We start from the raw sequence: 15,962 nt of genomic DNA, 5'->3' as shown, positions 1-15,962 counted from the left end.
CATTCCTGGTCCAAGCCAGGATGCCACTGGCCTTCTTGGCCACCTGTGCACACTGCTGGCTCACATTCAGCCTCCTGTCCATCAGCACACCAAGGTCCCTTTCCATCAGGCAGCTTTCCAGCCATTCTTCCCCAAGCCTGTAGGGTTGCCTGGAGTTGTGACCAAAATGCAGGACCCGTCACTTGGCCCTATTGAAACTGATGCAGTTAACCTTGGCCCATCGATCCAGATCAACATGCTGTTGCTCCCGTGCTGTTCCACACAGTGGAGTGTTGGTGCAGGACAGGGCTGGGGCTGCATGGGAATGACAAAGTGACAGTTCCAGGGCAGAGACCTTTACGTGGATCCTCCAGCCTTCCTATCCCTGCCAGACACGTCTGGTTGTACAGCCGAGAGCCCTGGAGTCGCCTCACTGAGCCTCTCCTTGCACGGCCAAGAGGACATGCTATAGCATGAAGACCCAAATCCTTTCTTTCTTGGTTTCATTTACTTTTCTTTTTTTATTTCATTGGCTTGTTAGGCTGTATCTGTCCAGCTGTGGGAGGCATGGGAGGAGACACGGCTGGCCATGTGGGCACTGAAGAGCAGGCAGGAAGGTGCTGTGTGGATGGACAGAGGCAGAGGGGCTCACTGAAATCCTGGCAGGGCCGGGAGGGAGGCTGCAGGGAATCTCACTGCAGACAAATGAGGGTTCAGGCACGTGAGGCAGTCACAGATTACATGTGAGCACTTTCACTCTGCCATTTGCTAACTGCTTTACCTCCATCACGCTTCTGTTCCTTTTTGTCTGTAGTCTCTGTTCCCGCAGAAGCCTTCTATCAGAATCATGGCAGGCTGTACAGCATGATGAAGGGGAAAATGGGTCCCTCCAACGTGCACCTGTTCACAGGCACGCTGTGTAAGGAGCTGCACGAGCACATGGCGCACCTGGGCACTGCTGGCACGGGCGACCTCATGGAGCTGGTGAGGTGAGGACCTTCCCTCGTGTCTGCAGTGCGTGGGGCACAGGTGGCACCAGGAAGCACGTGGAGCTCGGGCTCTCAGCCCTTTGTGGCAGCAGCGCAGCTCTTGGGTCACTGCAGTCAGCGGTGCTGTGGGTGCACAGAGCTCTGCCTGTTCTCCCATTCCTGGCGCAGCCCTGGGGAACAGAGCGTGCCGTGGCCACGGCTGATCAAACCCAGGTCTGATTGGCCTGAAATGTAAAGAAGTGCTCGTGGATTATAAACTGTAGGATCTGTAAGAGGCACCCATGGTAACTTTGTATTGAGTGTGGCCTGTTTTTCTAACTCTGCTGGATGAGGTGGGGTAGAAGAATTAGAATGCAATGTCCTGGCTGAGTTTTATCTTGCTGGCTCAACGTTGCATCCATAGAGCCAGCAGGTGGCTCCATCTCCCTTGTGATCCATAGAAAGGCAAGAAAGTGAGAGGCATTGCCTGAAACACAGGGTTAGAAGTAGCTGGAACCAAGCAAAGACTTCCTGGTAAGGATTTTCTGGAGCACAGCAGTCCAGGTAAAGCGGTCTGGGAAGGGAGCAAGGAATCTGCAGGATGATGGAGGAGCACAAAGGGCAGGGGCGAGACAGAAGGAAGGCAAACAAGCATCGTGCAGTCCAGCAGAGCTGCGGCCAGAGGAGGGATTGCTGTGGGGTCTGGTTGCAGAAGGGGCTGTGCCAGGAGGCTGGCATGGCCAACCTGGAAGAAGGTGGCTGGTAATGAGAGCAAGGGGACCTCAGTGCCACCACTCGGGGAACCGAATGCCCACTGATGAAACCTGGCTATACTCGGGGCAGAGCCCGAGGTCTGTGCATCTCCCACCTCTGCGGAGATCTGTGAGAAGGGTCTGGCTGAGGTGCAGATGTTGTGCCAGCACTGTGCTGTGTGCTGCACGAGGCTCAGCTGCAGCTCAGCGCCGTGTCCTGAGCTCCACGTGCTCCTCCTTCCCTGCCGCTCTCTCAGGGCCATCTTGTCCTTGCAGGCACGTCATGTATCCAGCAGTGGTGAACACTTTGTTTGGGAAAGGCGTCTGCCCGACCAGCCAGAGCCAACTCAGGGAGTTTGAAGAACATTTTTGGAAGTACGATGAGGACTTTGAATATGCTTCTCAGATGCCAGAGTGCTTCCTGAGGTAACGGTAGAGTCTGTGCACGTGGTGTGCTGCATGCGGGCACCTTGATGGCTGTGATAGTGACACTTAGGGATCTTCTCCTGGAGGGGGATGTGCTGTCCTGTGGCAGGCTAGGCATGGACTCCAGTGCTGGTTCAGAATGAAGACATTTATTGTAGGTGCTCACAACCACCCATCAGACCAACCCTGTGAGTTTTCAGCACGTAGCTTTTGCCTCACAATCAACCATTTTCTGAGGTAGTTTTGCTTGATGCCGAGAGGTTGGCTGCGTTATCTGCAGTCCGGTTGCCTCTGTAGGCTTCAGTTGGGAGGATACCCAGGAGGTTGCTGTGCTTCCAAGAAGCAGCAGTAGATGCTGATGGTACAGGGAAGCTGGGCTTTATGGCTCTGGCTGGAACTCATTGCGGGCTGTCACCTGCGCAAACCTCTTCCCCTCCGTTATTTGTTTGTTCCAGCTGTGACTGATTTCTTTCATTCTGATGTAAATCAAAATGTTGCACAACAGCACAGATCACCTTTTATAAAAGAGTGAAATACAGGACATGTGGGATACAGTGCAATAAGGGGAAGAGGTGGATTATTGTTCTCCTTTTAAGAACCCATTTCAAATATGATAATCAAGTGAAATGTGGCACAAACATCAGAGTGTTTTCTTTTAGAGGTGCTTGTACTCCCCGCACTTCATTATTGGATTAAAAGCATACTTTGGAAGAAGTAGAAAGCTCACACTTCTTGAGCCTGGTGTGCTGGTTGGTGACCCTGCACACAGCAGGAGGTTGAAACTCGATGAGCACTGTGGTCCTTTTCTACCCAGGCCATTCTGTGATTCTGTGGTTCTGTGACTTCAGTGTGACGCTAAAGCCAAAACACACCTGGTACACTTCATCTTCCAGACCACTGTCAGTTGTTTTACTTAAAAATGCATTAAGCTTCCAGCTCAAATCCTAGCCCAACTTTGTGACCTCCAGCACTGAAATTCTTGCCATCAATGAAGCCTGAGATGGTCAGCTTTACACCAGGTTGAAGAGCAAGAGTATATGTAACCAGTTCCAATCAAGCTGGAATTATTCAAGGCCAGGCTGGATGTGGCTCTGGGCAGCCTGGGCTGCTGGTTGGCGACCTGCACACAGCAGGGGTTGGAGCTGGAGGAGCGCTGTGGGCCTTTGCAACCCAGGCCATGCTGGGATTCTGTGATCCTCATTAGCATTTTCTATAGCCATCTTTCCTAGCAGTATTTCCTGTGCCTTATCACTGGCCACCTGTTTGTCCAGACTGTCTCAGTTTATCAATGAACTGCATGGAAGGTTCACCTTGCCCCTGCTTTATGCTGGTAAATGAACGTTGGGTCTTAAGCTGCATCAGGGACCTTTAGAAAGGCACCAAGGGCTGTCATTGGATTGGTCTAAGGCCACAACATTCAGCTGTACTTGAGCCATTGTGGCAGCCCCAAGCAAGGCTTCTGTACCAATGACTTGTAAAGGGCCTCCATTTGGTCTACCCAGATTCTCTGTTGCCTTTTGTTGTGCAGATTCTCTCCAACAGCCCATCCACATCATGTATTGAGAACTGGTTAAAATCAGTTGTGCAAGGTCTTGTAATCACGAGGACAAAAAGTGTAACTTCTCATCACAGAGCTCAACAGATTGCTGGTACAAGGGGAGCCCAGCCCAAATTCGAGGACCACTTTTCTGAGCTCTTTTATTATTTGAAAGCTTGTACCCTCCCGTCTCTCCTCTGGGACCCCTCTCTGTGCTTTCTCACACCTTTGCTTCTTGCTGCTGGTCTGACCCTGGGTTACACTGCTGCAGAGCTGACCTTGGGTAGAGGCAACCAGAACCCAAGGAAGGAGCTTGCAGAGCTCTCAGGGCCACAGCAACACCTTGAGTACCTCAGAGTCGCCTTCAGAGAGAACTGGGGATGCTCTGAAAATGAGGCTTTTATTTACTCAGAGATTGACCGAAGGGAGCCAAAATCAAAAAGAAAACGTCAGGTGGAGCGACTGGAAGTTCAGGACTCTCAACCTGGCTGCAGGGTGAGCCCTGGCCAAGGGAAAGGGTTCAGTGCTGCTCCTCCATCAGCCAGCACTGCTGCCCGGCACAGTGATGTTCATCAGCTGGCTGCTGCTATGGTGTTTTTGGAAGGAGACCAAGGAGTCCTTCTCATGCAAAAGGAAATGTTGGTTTGTGCTGCCTCGGTTAAGTGCTCCTTGCTTGTTGCTTTTCTTTACAGGAACTGGTCTAAATCCAAAAAATGGCTTCTAAAATTATTTGAGAAAGTAGTGTCAGATGCTGAAAGAACCAACCCTTCAGAGACCACATCCAAGGTAAACATCCGAGGCTCCGAAATAAGAGGACCTTGTTGTATATTCTGACTGAAGGAATGAAGGGCACTATTTAAGTACTGGAAGAAATACACCAGATGGGTCAGCTTTTATAGATACACATTAATTGTCCAGTAGTGCTGTTTCTTCTGTTGAGCCTTACTTTGTGAGCACTGCTGCTCAGTGTTGTTTGTCTCCTACAGTTCCAAGACTTTCAGATCCTGTGCGGAGTTTGAAGCCAAAGGGTTGGTGCTGTGAGCCATCTGTCCTGGCTTCAGTGCAGTTACAGTGAGCAGCTGAAGGAGAGGGAAGGGCCTCTTCATTGAAAGAGGTTTGGTCACATTAGGTTAGGTTAGATGTTAGGAGGAAGTTTTTCATGCAGAGGGTGGTGAGGCACTGGCACAGGTTGCCCAAGGAGGCTGTGGATGCCCCATCCCTGCAGGCATTCAAGGCCAGGCTGGATGTGGCTCTGGGCAGCCTGGGCTGCTGGTTGGTGACCTGCACACAGCAGGGGTTGGAGCTGGAGGAGCGCTGTGGGCCTTTGCAACCCAGGCCATTCTATGGTTCTGTGATTCTGGGATTCTATGATTCTATGATTCATTGCCTCTCGGGGGCACTGGGCTGTGCAATTTCAAAACCTTCCATGTACTATTTTTAAGCCTTGGTGTAGAGTGATTAGATCCTCCAGCAGCCAGATGAGCAGGAAAAAGGCAGATAAGTGGATTGGAAGGCAAGTACCCTAAATATTGCTTGTGTCAGAATGGTGATAAGTTGTCCTGCTGGTTATTCTCCTGTGCCATGGCAGGAATGCTGCTGGTGTGGATGACAGGCTTGAGTGCAGGCTGGCCTGGGAGTTTCCATCTACCACGTGGTTATAAAACAGATCATTAAACAAACCATATTTTGGGGCAACTTCAAAAGCTTTGCACGCCACGGTTTCATAAAATACATGAGAATAATGGAAAGAGACCAAGAGGGGAGGAGAGAGGACAGCAGGAATGGGACGTGCAGGGAGCAGGGGGCACAGACTCGGGGTCTTGGGTGGGCAGGAACTTTTGCTCTAAGCAAAAGCTGATGCTCAAACATTCTGAGGCTGCTGCAGCTGCAGGGAATGTTACCATGAAGGCCACTGGTCGGGTCAGTAAGGAGCACCCAGAGCTGGGACTGCTGGCACTCAGACCCCCCCTGATGGGCCATGGCAGGAGCAGCAAGAACGTCATTGCTCCTCATCCTGATGGTTCAGTCCAGGTCTTGGGCTCTTCAGAGGGCAGAATTGGGGTGAGAATGATGTAGGAAGAGTTTTTTCTTTGCTCCACACACAAACAATGATGGAATGTGGGAGAATAAGACCCCCTGAAAGCCCTGAGGGAGTGGAGGTGGTGCGCATACTAAGTGGGGCTCTCATGGCTTGGGTTTCCCTGGGCCCTCTGCCTACAAGGGAGGCTCACTTCCTCTTAGCAGCTGTCATTGCCATGCTTTGGGGCTGCTAACATCGTAACTAATGCTGTTGCTTTGATGCTACCTCCTTGAATTCCACTAAGTCATCCCCTAAGCTATGTTTTAATGTATTTAGAGGAATACTTTGCATTGTTTATTTATAACAGACACTACTTCAGCACCTCCTGGATAACCTGCAAGGAAAACATCTGGCTCCCAACTATGGTCTCCTGATGCTCTGGGCCTCCCAAGCAAATGCTGTCCCTGTGAGTACCTGGGTGGGAGCAAGGCCTTTCCTGCTTGGAAGCCTGCACTGGGGAGCACAGTGCTTAACTCCAGGTCACCATGCTGTGTGTATTCCAGGAAGGGATTATCACACCCACCTACATCACCACAAATACACCCAGGTTGCAATGTCGCAGAGGCAGTGACAAGAAAAGTTCGTCCTGTATTTTTCCTAGATCATAATGTCCTGCATTGTAACCTTATGGGAGCTATTAAGCTGCTAAGGTCAGAATCTTAAGCTGTGAAAAGCATTTAACTTCATTTTGAAACACTGTATTATAACAAACACTGTATTTTAAATATTCTGTGTAAAGTGCATCGAAAGCATGAAGTTGGGTAACTTGGCCCCTGTGTAAAACCAGAGTGATTGAGGTGGTTGTGCTGCAGGAGTGCAGCCACGAATTCAAGGCCAGGCTGGATGTGGCTCTGGGCAGCCTGGGCTGCTGGTTGGCGACCTGCACACAGCAGGGGTTGGAGCTGGGGGAGCGCTGTGGGCCTTTGCAACCCAGGCCATGCTGGGATTCTATGATTCTATGAATGCCAGTGCTGTGTCAGGAGAAGAAAAGCAGTAGTTTGATGCTTCTGCCTCTTCAGTTCTGTCTGTGTTGGGAATGGATGTGACAGGTAATGATGGAGGCTGTGCTAATGAGATCAGTGCATCTCACACGGCTGATTCTGACCAAAGCCACTTACTGGAAGTGCTCGGATGAGAATTCCGTAGTGGGAGAGCCGTGCTTTATTTGCTGTGACTGTGAGGCTCTTTCAGTTATGGTACAGCTGTGATTTAGAAGATGCAGTGAGATACTTTTGTCTGTACTCCCAAAGGGGTACCTGCAGCTTTTGTGGGTTGGCTGCAGCCTGCCCTGAAGGAATGTGGTCCATTTCAGTGGGATTTCTGCAGATCCACGTGTCGGAATAAGGGAGAGGCACGGCCTGCTGCCCGTTATCAGGATAACTGGCATTCCTTCCATAATGCTATCATGACTTCCTTCTGTAATATTCAGCTCTAAATAGACCTGCAGATATTTCGCTGTTTCTCAGAATAGTCACAAGGCTCTGGTGAGTGGAATGAGGAAAAAAGGCCTTTCACCTTCCAAGGGGATGTTTGAGAAGAAACTCTTTTATCCAAAACAACTCTGCTGATTTAGTAATTGGTTTTAACACCTCGATACTTGAAATTAATGAGAGGATTCTGTGTTTCTAAGCTCAAAGCCTCACACATAATGTCCAGTGGAGATCTGTACACAGCAGATGGACAGACCTAATCTGCCAGGGTCTGAGCCCTTGGCTATAGATCTGTATGGGAAGCACAGCTCCCCCTGTGTCCCAGCCACGAGAGGCACCTCCAAAAATTGTAGATGTTTTCTCTTTCCTCTCATAGCTACAAAGATGTTGTGATTCTGTTCTGTATTCCGAAGCTAAAATACTCTCATCTCTGTTTAGATTGCATTCTGGACCCTTGTTTTCATACTCTCTTATCCTACGGTTTACAAGAAAGTCATGGAAGACCTGGCTTCTGTTTTTGGCAGTGCAGGTAATGATTCAGATCATGGCCTTTGAAACTCAGCATGGTGGCTCCACGTTGGCCCAGCACGCAGCACAGTGGGCAATGGCTGGGAATAGTGGTTGTTGCTGATAAGGACACTACCAACACCACGAGGTCCAGCTCTGCCTGTTCAGCCTGTGCTCACGACTTATTTTTAAGCAAAAGCACTCTTGGTGTTAGTAAGAGAAGGCGGAAGAGCCATATGTACTCGCCTCTTCATTCTGCACCAATTATTTAGGCCTAGTTTGTTTTTTCCATGCTTTTGTGGTAGGGTCAGATGAGACCTTTCAGTTCAGTTTGGTCTCTTAGAATCACCACAGAGTCACCAAGGTTGGAAAAGACCTCCAAGGTCATCCAGCCCGACCACCCACCACCACAGCATTCCCCACCAAGCCACATCTCTCAGTCCCACATGGCTTAGGAGCACCTCCAGGGTCAGCACCCCACCAAGGTGCTGGGCAGCCCATTCCACCCCATTCCTCTTCTGATCAATGCCATAACCACAGCTACCTTAGAGTTATTAAATTACTTTCGAAGGCTTTTCTTACCAGTGTTGGACTCAAATTGTTCAGATCTTGCTCTCTTTATTCATTTGGAAATATAAAGGAAGGTTCTGGATGAAAACAATGTCCTGAAGGCTCGAGGTATTCTGTCAGAAGGTCCAAAGCCACACATCAGCAGGTTTCAAAACAAGTGTGAAATGGCGTTTTAACATGAAGTCTTCTTTCTCACACCCCAACAGGTAAGGATGACATAGAAGTCTCTGAAGAGGACCTGAAGAACCTCCCTTATGTTAAGTGGTGCACTTTGGAAGCCATACGGCTGAGGTCTCCAGGTGCAATCACCAAGAAAGTAATAAAACCAATCAGAATTCAGGTGAGCAGCGGGGTGTTGGTTGGCTTTGGGTGCTGGGTGGGTTTGGTTTGGTTCTGGTTTGGTTTTTTTGTTTTGTTTTCTTCAGAGGATGCTTTATGATTCTTCTAGAAAGGCCCCTCTGATGGATGTAGATAAAATTAATAGAGATATTCCACAGTGTTACGTGTGTGCTCTGTTCAGCATCACAGACTTAATAATCATTGTTAATTTCATCATTATTAATACAAGCGTAGCTTTGCTCCTCTTTCTCACAGTTGTACCTTCAGTGATAAATTGAAATTAAATAGAACTGAACTGAGAGATATTGCACCAAAGGAATAGGGAATGGGAACCAGACCCAACAAATGTATGAGAAGGGACCACAGCGTTGTAAGGGCTGAAGCTCCTCTTCTGTTTGTCCCCTTCATTGTCACGCAGATAAGAAAGTGCCTGCATTCAGGGCTGTGACAAATGAGTGTCTGAGGGAAAAGCACCCCCTCAAGGAAATGGCTCTCACTGCCACTCTGTGGCCCAATGAAGCCCCATAGAGTCTGCTGTCCTGCAAGGCTTTCTGTGAATTCCTTTGTGTTCCGAAGGAAGCGTCTAAGGAAAGATGCAGAAGGACTAAAATGACACAGTTACATCAAGATGTGGGAAAGACAGAAATGAGGTTTCTGTTACTTGCACTGCTGACAATCTGGGTTAGGACAAAAGGTGTCTTTCCACATTCTCCCCATTTGGGTGTCCCTGATGGAAGAGGGGCACAGCACAAAGCATCAGACATGAAATGCCCACTGTGGCTTTGCCACCTTCCCAAACCTTCTGCCAGGACCTTCTGCTGATGGAGGAGAATGGAAGCAAGGACTGCTTTGTTAGCTGATTTTCTCTTTGTTTTCTTTTCTCCCTTTCAGAGTTTCACCATCCCTGCAGGTGACATGCTGATGTTGTCTCCATATTGGCTGCACAGGAATCCAAAATATTTTCCTGACCCAGAAATGTTCAAACCTGTAAGATGTCCCTCATAATATGGGGATTTTGCAGTCTGATCTCCTGTTCACCTGTTATACCACAAAAGCATCTGGCCATGCTGGCTTCAGGTTGGGTGCTTTCCCTCCTCTGAGCAGTATTCTCATGTGCAGAGATGTGTGAACCTGGTGAGGTTCAACATGGCAAAGTGCAGAGTTTGGCACTCGGGCTGGAGGAATCGCAAGCATCCACACAGACTGGAAGGAGCGGTGCTTGAGAGCAGCCCTGCAGAGAAGGACCTGGGGGTCCTGATAGATGAAAAGATGAACATGAGCCAGCAGTGTGCCCTTGTGGCTCAGAAGGCAAATGGTGTCCTGGGCTCCATCAGCAGAGGGGTGGCCAGCAGGGACAGGGAGGTGATCGTCCCTGTCTGCTCTGCTCTCGTGAGGCCCCATCTGCAGCACTGCGTCCAGGGCTGGGAGCCCCAGTACAAGAAAGACAGGGAGCTGTTGGAGAGGGTCCAGAGGAGCCACAGAGATGAGCAGGGGACTGCAGCACCTCCACTACAAAGACAGGCTGAGGGAGCTGGGCTTGTTCAGCATGGAGAAGAGAAGCTGCGGGGTGACCTCAGTGCAGCCTGCAGTACCTAAAGGGAGCCTGCAGACAGGAGGGGAGTCAGCTCTGTGAAAGGGGAGATGGCAGCAGGACAAGGGGAAATGGTTTGGAGTTGAGGGAGGGCAGATGGAGGTTGGATGTCAGGGGGAAGTTGTGTGCTGTGAGAGTGGTGAGGTGCTGGAACAGCTGCCCAGAGAGGCTGTGATGCCCCGTCCATCCCTGGAGGTGTTCAAGGCCAGGTTGGATGGGGCCCTGGGCAGCCTGGGCTGCTGTGCAATGGGGAGGTTGGTGGCCCTGCATGGCACAGGGGGGTTGGAGCTTCGTGATCCTTGAGGTCCCTTCCAACCCTGGCCATTCTGTGATTCTTTGTATGGGCAGAGGGCCCTGCAGGCACAGCCAGGACTTTGAGGCTCAGGTTTATGTGTCAGATAATACCACACTACCTCATGTCACTCTGCTCCTGATTCAAAGCCCACTGTGGATGAACACCACTGACTTCACTGTTGAAACAACATCCAATAGCCCTGTTCCCTGGCTCTTGTACAGCTTATCTTTGTGTTTCTTTGTGGTTCTTCGGCCCTTCCAGTCAGATGATTTCTGGTCGGTATTAGCTCTGCTAATTTAGCAGCTCATCTCGAGTTTCTTGCTGATTATTCCACCCCAGGTGGCCATGTGGGCAGGCTTGGAGCTGCTCTTTTTAGCACCATCCGCTGTAGAACATTTGTCTTTTTTTAGAAATACATCAAGGAGTAATTGAAACAAAATTCCCCCTGTGGCCAGCTCTTCACCCATTCAAAATCCCTCTCAGCAGTTCCTGCCTCTCTGAAACCCTGCACAGAAACTCTGATGCAGCAACTTATCTCTCTAATAACACTCTATTGCTGAAAACAAGGTCGCTTGTTTAGAAGTCCATTCCTTTCCCCATAGGAATGGGGCAGCTGCCCTTGGACGTTGCTTTGTTTCATCACCGCTGAGATCTTCGTCCGGCTTTTAATGGATTTTGGTGTGAACAGATTTCCTCTTCAGAAAGCTCTGAAGAGCTGAAGCTGTATAAAAATCCCAAATAAACAGACATAAGATTCTGTCTTCTCGAAGGGCTCCAGCAGAAGCGATGGCTGCAAAAAGCTTAGCAGGTGTTACTGGAAGGCTTCGCTGGAGTTGTGCTGAGCTTCTGGGGGCTGCTCTGCTTGTCACCCAACAGTCAAGCAATGCACTTCTGCCAGTGTCAGTCCACCTCAGCTGCAGCCTGGCTGCTCTGCTGTTCCTTTCCTCCTGCAGTGGCTCAGGCAGGAACCAGCAGCCCTCTGGGTGCAGAGGCTCTTTTTGCTGCCATTGCCAAGAGTGTATTTTGTCACCCAGTAGCTCATCCCTGAGAACGGGGTGGTGTAATCTTTCCCTTCCCCTCGTGTGACATAAATACACCTTGGGTTTGTTGATGTGTAACCGGTGTGTAACAGAGGCTGTGATGCCCCGTCCATCCCTGGAGGTGTTCAAGGCCAGGTTGGATGGGGCCCTGGGCAGCCTGGGCTGCTGTGAAATGGGGAGGTTGGTGGCCCTGCATGGCACAGGGGGGTTGGAGCTTCGTCATCCTTGAGGTCCCTTCCAACCCAAACCATTCTGTGATTCTGTGATTCTAACATGTGGGCCGTGCTTTGTGGGAAGGTGCTGCCTGGAGCTCACATCTTCATTGGCATTTCAGTAACTCAAGCAGCAGGTTTAGAGAAATAGGGATGTTGAGGCAGATGCTTTGTAGGGGTGATTTTGAGAACCTTTCCGGCATTTGGAGGGTCTCGGTGTGTTTCACATGGGACCCTGGCTTGTTTCCCTGAGTCACTGCTGGTTTTTGAGGCAGACTCCTACAGTACCAGGTTGAAGGCAAAAAATGGCATTAGTGCAATTTGGGATGGAGGATTAGCTGTTCAAGGTCATTTTTAGCTTGGAGAAATAAAGTTGAGCTTTATTTATATAAGTCTGATTTGGGAAAAAAAAAAGTTTCTTCCCACAGGATCGTTGGAAAGAGGCAAATTTAGAGAAGAATGCTTTCTTGGACGGCTTTGTGGCATTTGGAGGAGGGAAGCATCAGTGTCCAGGAAGGTCAGTGAAACAGCTGGGGTTTATTTATTCCCAAACCCTGCAGAGAACAACCCTCCCGTGCTGGGCTCCTCTTACACTTGGAGATAGGCTGTTTTCATTGTTTCCCTTTGTCAGTGCTCTGACGTTCAGCTCTATCTGGACTTCATTTAGATTAATCTGAAAGTGGCTTCTTTCCTGGAACAAAACAGGTGAAGCCACAGTGTAAAAGCAGAACCTGAGATAAGTGGCCCAAGGGATGCTGCTCAGTGAGAGTCAGCCTAACCCTGCTGCTGCTGAGGCCCCTTTACGTCAAGGGAGAGTTGTTCCACTTAGAGACATGCTGGTTTACAGACACGGGCTTTAAGGTGCCACAAGGCACTTCCAAACAAAGAACATTTCTCTGCACTGACACTCTCTATCCATCCTCTGCCATCTTTGCTAATCTTCAAACATCTTGAATGGTTCCTCTCTGTTTAAAGCCCTTGCGTTTGCATTACGGCCCACACAACTGTATGATGGCTTAAATTGCAGATCCTGCCTCTGTTCCTTCCTCCAGCAATGCCAGCCTCAGTGCTTCCTGCATTCCTTCTGCTGTTTTCTCTGTGGTCCCTCTTCCTGGAATGAGTCCCAAGGAACCAGCTGCTCCACGTTTCTGTGTTAAAACATCCCTGTGCTCATTTCTCTGCCTTCAAAACCCAATCTTCTTTAGGCAGCAAATAAACAAGAATCCTCAAGAGAAGTCAGTTGAACTCAAGAGTCCTATGTGGAGGAAACCAGAGGATGTTGTAAGGGAAGCGTGTTCTTGAGTCTGCACCCTGTATCAGGCTGGGCATGAGCATCAGGTAGACTTTGTGAAGGCATTGCACACGTAAGCAATGTGAGTAAAGCTGTTCAGGCTTGGCAGAGGAAAGTGCCCACTCACTGCTGTACCTCCCCAGCTTGTGCAGTGTTCCTGAGCTGAATGTGAGCACAGCCTCACTGGCAGCAAAGGCAACAGCCGTGTTCACAGCAGGCACCCACAGGGCACAGCGTGCTGCCCTGCTTCTTTATAACACGGGCCTTTGTCTTTGATCTGGCTGATCTCTGGGCTCTGACAGTATCTCTAAAGTAAGTTTGGGGTGAAAATGAAAATGACAGTGTCACTGTATAGGCAGTGGGTGGAGAATCACTTCTGACAGATGCTGTCCTTGCAGCCACACGGTGACACCTCCGCACCTTTTAGTAGTAATTCTGAGAGAGTAACGTGGTGGCCCTGGAAGAAAGAACATTGAATCAAGGATGTGTCTGGATCCCAGGTTGCAGATTTCCATGGCATAAGTGAATCAAATAATGATATTTCAAGTTTAAGATGAGTTTTCATTTAATTCACTGCTGGCATTTGTAAATAAGTGCACCAAACATTTAGCTTTACTCCTCGCATTGCAAAAGCTCATCATGAAATTCAAAGCTAGTGCAATCAAACTGAAAGCTAGAAAATGACTTGTTAAATATCCTAGCAAAGTGGTGTGGGAAGAGCTCCCAGAAAACCATTTCTAAGCCTAAGGGAAAAGGTTTGATGTCCCTAAACCTGCAGTGGGACTTCTGTCTGATCAGGAGAGCTCTGCGGGTGCAGCTGTGCTTATCTCACATGCATGTGTCTGTTGTCTCTGATCTTCTGCTGACATTATAAACCCTTCAGCACAAGAGGTGCCATTTCATTCTCAGGCTCTGTTTGCTGCAGGATCTCAATGCCTGGGTGCCAGCACCAACAGGTATGTAGCAGTGTGCTGGGGACAAGATTCCAGAAGGTGCATCTTTGTCAAACCTCCTTAGCACTAAATAGAACAGGGCTCAGAGCTTTTAGGGGAAAGCTGCTCGAGCACCCAAGAATATGAAGGACAGATGGGAACTAAAGGGCATTCTGCTGCAGGAGAGCTCATGGATTCAGACTGGGATGTGGCCAGGAGGAGAGGGGACCTCAGCCATCTGTTAGCATCCTTGTGCCTCAGCATCTCTGCAGACAGGAGGAATGGCAGCCTGTCTGCAGCAGCACTGTGCAGTCTCATGGTGGGACGCAGAGGCAGGACTTCAGGAGCCAGCAGCACCAAGCAAGGACTGCAAGGAAGCCGCCTTGGTACAGTGCTGCTGGCATGGAGTTTGGGCTAGGAAGTCCTGCCTGACATGAGCTCGTTTCCATTCGAGTATCTCTGCTCTGCATTCCTCTGAGCTCAAGGTCACCAAAAGCACCCAATCTCAAGGTACTGCAATGTGAAACCACAGGGATAATTTGGTTCTCAAGCTGTGTCAAAGCAAGCAGGCATCTTCTCACTGCAGAGCGCTGGGGAGTGCAGTGTGCAGATCTGAATGGTTCTGCAGGAGCTGCCTTGGGTCCCATGGGGCTTATTAGCTTCCTCTTCACACTACCAGGCCAAAGCCAGGCTGACACTGTGTGCAGTCATGCTCTCTTCTCCCCAGTGAGTTTCCCAATAGGTGTTTTATTCAGCAGTTCTCACATATTGGAAAATAAACTGTGTAGAAGAGCAAGGTAATATTCCTATTTTAAGCAGCTCTTTAAGACGTATGTCTAACTCCTGCAGTGAGTAATCCCATGAGCTGGCATAGGTGGAGCTGGTGGCTGAATGGAGGATGTTCTTGTACATAGCAGCATTTAAAAATAACAGCTGGGCAGAGTTCACCTGCAGTTACTGCTGCAGTGTGGCTGGCTGAGAGCTTTGTGAGCGAGTTGCAGGCACACATCGTGCCCTTGGGTTTATCCTGCATTTGAACACTGACGCACTGAGCACCAACTCCTGCTGTCACATCTACTCTGATGTCACCGGGCTCCCAGCTGTATGGCACGACTTTATATAGCACAATTAGTCATAGAGCCTCTTCTATATTTGACTGTCTGCTCAGTCCTAGGGAGTGATTTCAAATCAGTAAGTCTTAGAAGAACATCCATGTTTACACAGTGGAAAAAACCCCTAATGGCAAGGAGTTGTTGTGAAATGGGCTGTCGGAGGCTGTGGCTGCTCTGAAGTGTCCCCAGGCAGAAGGGACGGCCACCATGTTTGCATTCTTCACTGCACGGCATTTTTTTCTGCTGAAGATAAATGCACACTGAGGCATGGAATGCAAGATGTGCAAGAGGCAGCATGCTGCTTGTCTGATAACACGTGTGAGCTGCAGGATGGACACCCACTGCTCTTTTCCCTTCTCTTGCAGATGGTTTGCTATCATGGAAATCCAGTTGTTCGTTGTGCTGTTCCTGTATAAATACCAATTTGTGCTTTTGGATGCAGTACCAAAGGAGGTAAAAGATCTGTGCCTTTTTCTGCCATTCCACATCTTTAAATCCTTCACGCACTGGGCTCAGCTGAACGACCGTTCTCAACTGAGTTTATGTGTAATGAAGCAGAATGCTTTGAGGGGCATTTAAAAACATAGAATCAATAATTTGATCGTAATTTTTATTCAGGAAACGCAGAGCAATTCCAGCAATGCAATGGGACTGTGATGTCTATACAAGTGCACCTAGGAGAGTATTTTATCTCGTCGTTGCCTAAGCATTACAGGAGGTTTTACAATTTCTGCCACTCACAGCAGTTGATGAATTCATGAATTACGCCGTTAGATTATTAGTACCTGAAGCAGGCATTAAATGAGATGCAGCATCTTAGGGACGTGGCTCAGTGGGCATGGTGGTGATGGCCGACAGCTGGGCTGGATGATCTTAGAGGTCATTTCCAACCTTACTGATT

At 49.2% G+C, this 15,962-nt stretch overlaps 1 protein-coding gene across 1 annotated transcript; it reads left to right on the top strand.

The window, feature by feature from the left end:
* Positions 1-727: 727 nt before the first annotated feature.
* On the top strand, positions 728-15,655 carry LOC122168290 (24-hydroxycholesterol 7-alpha-hydroxylase; the record flags this gene model as incomplete). The annotated part of the gene is made up of 9 exons (XM_042833471.1): positions 728-968; positions 1,976-2,125; positions 4,355-4,448; positions 6,050-6,148; positions 7,611-7,701; positions 8,456-8,589; positions 9,480-9,575; positions 12,155-12,243; positions 15,427-15,655. Coding segments are annotated over 9 exons (1,208 nt in total), but the record flags the coding sequence as incomplete, so codon positions are not given.
* Between the last annotated feature and the right edge of the window lie 307 nt (positions 15,656-15,962).

This window comes from Centrocercus urophasianus, unplaced genomic scaffold (assembly GCF_019232065.1).
Source record: "Centrocercus urophasianus isolate 14NV4802_14NV808 unplaced genomic scaffold, USGS_Curo_1.0 seq_418, whole genome shotgun sequence".
Classification (NCBI taxonomy): domain Eukaryota; kingdom Metazoa; phylum Chordata; class Aves; order Galliformes; family Phasianidae; genus Centrocercus; species Centrocercus urophasianus.
Note: the sequence above shows the minus strand (reverse complement) of the source record. Positions and strands in the feature narration are given on the sequence as shown.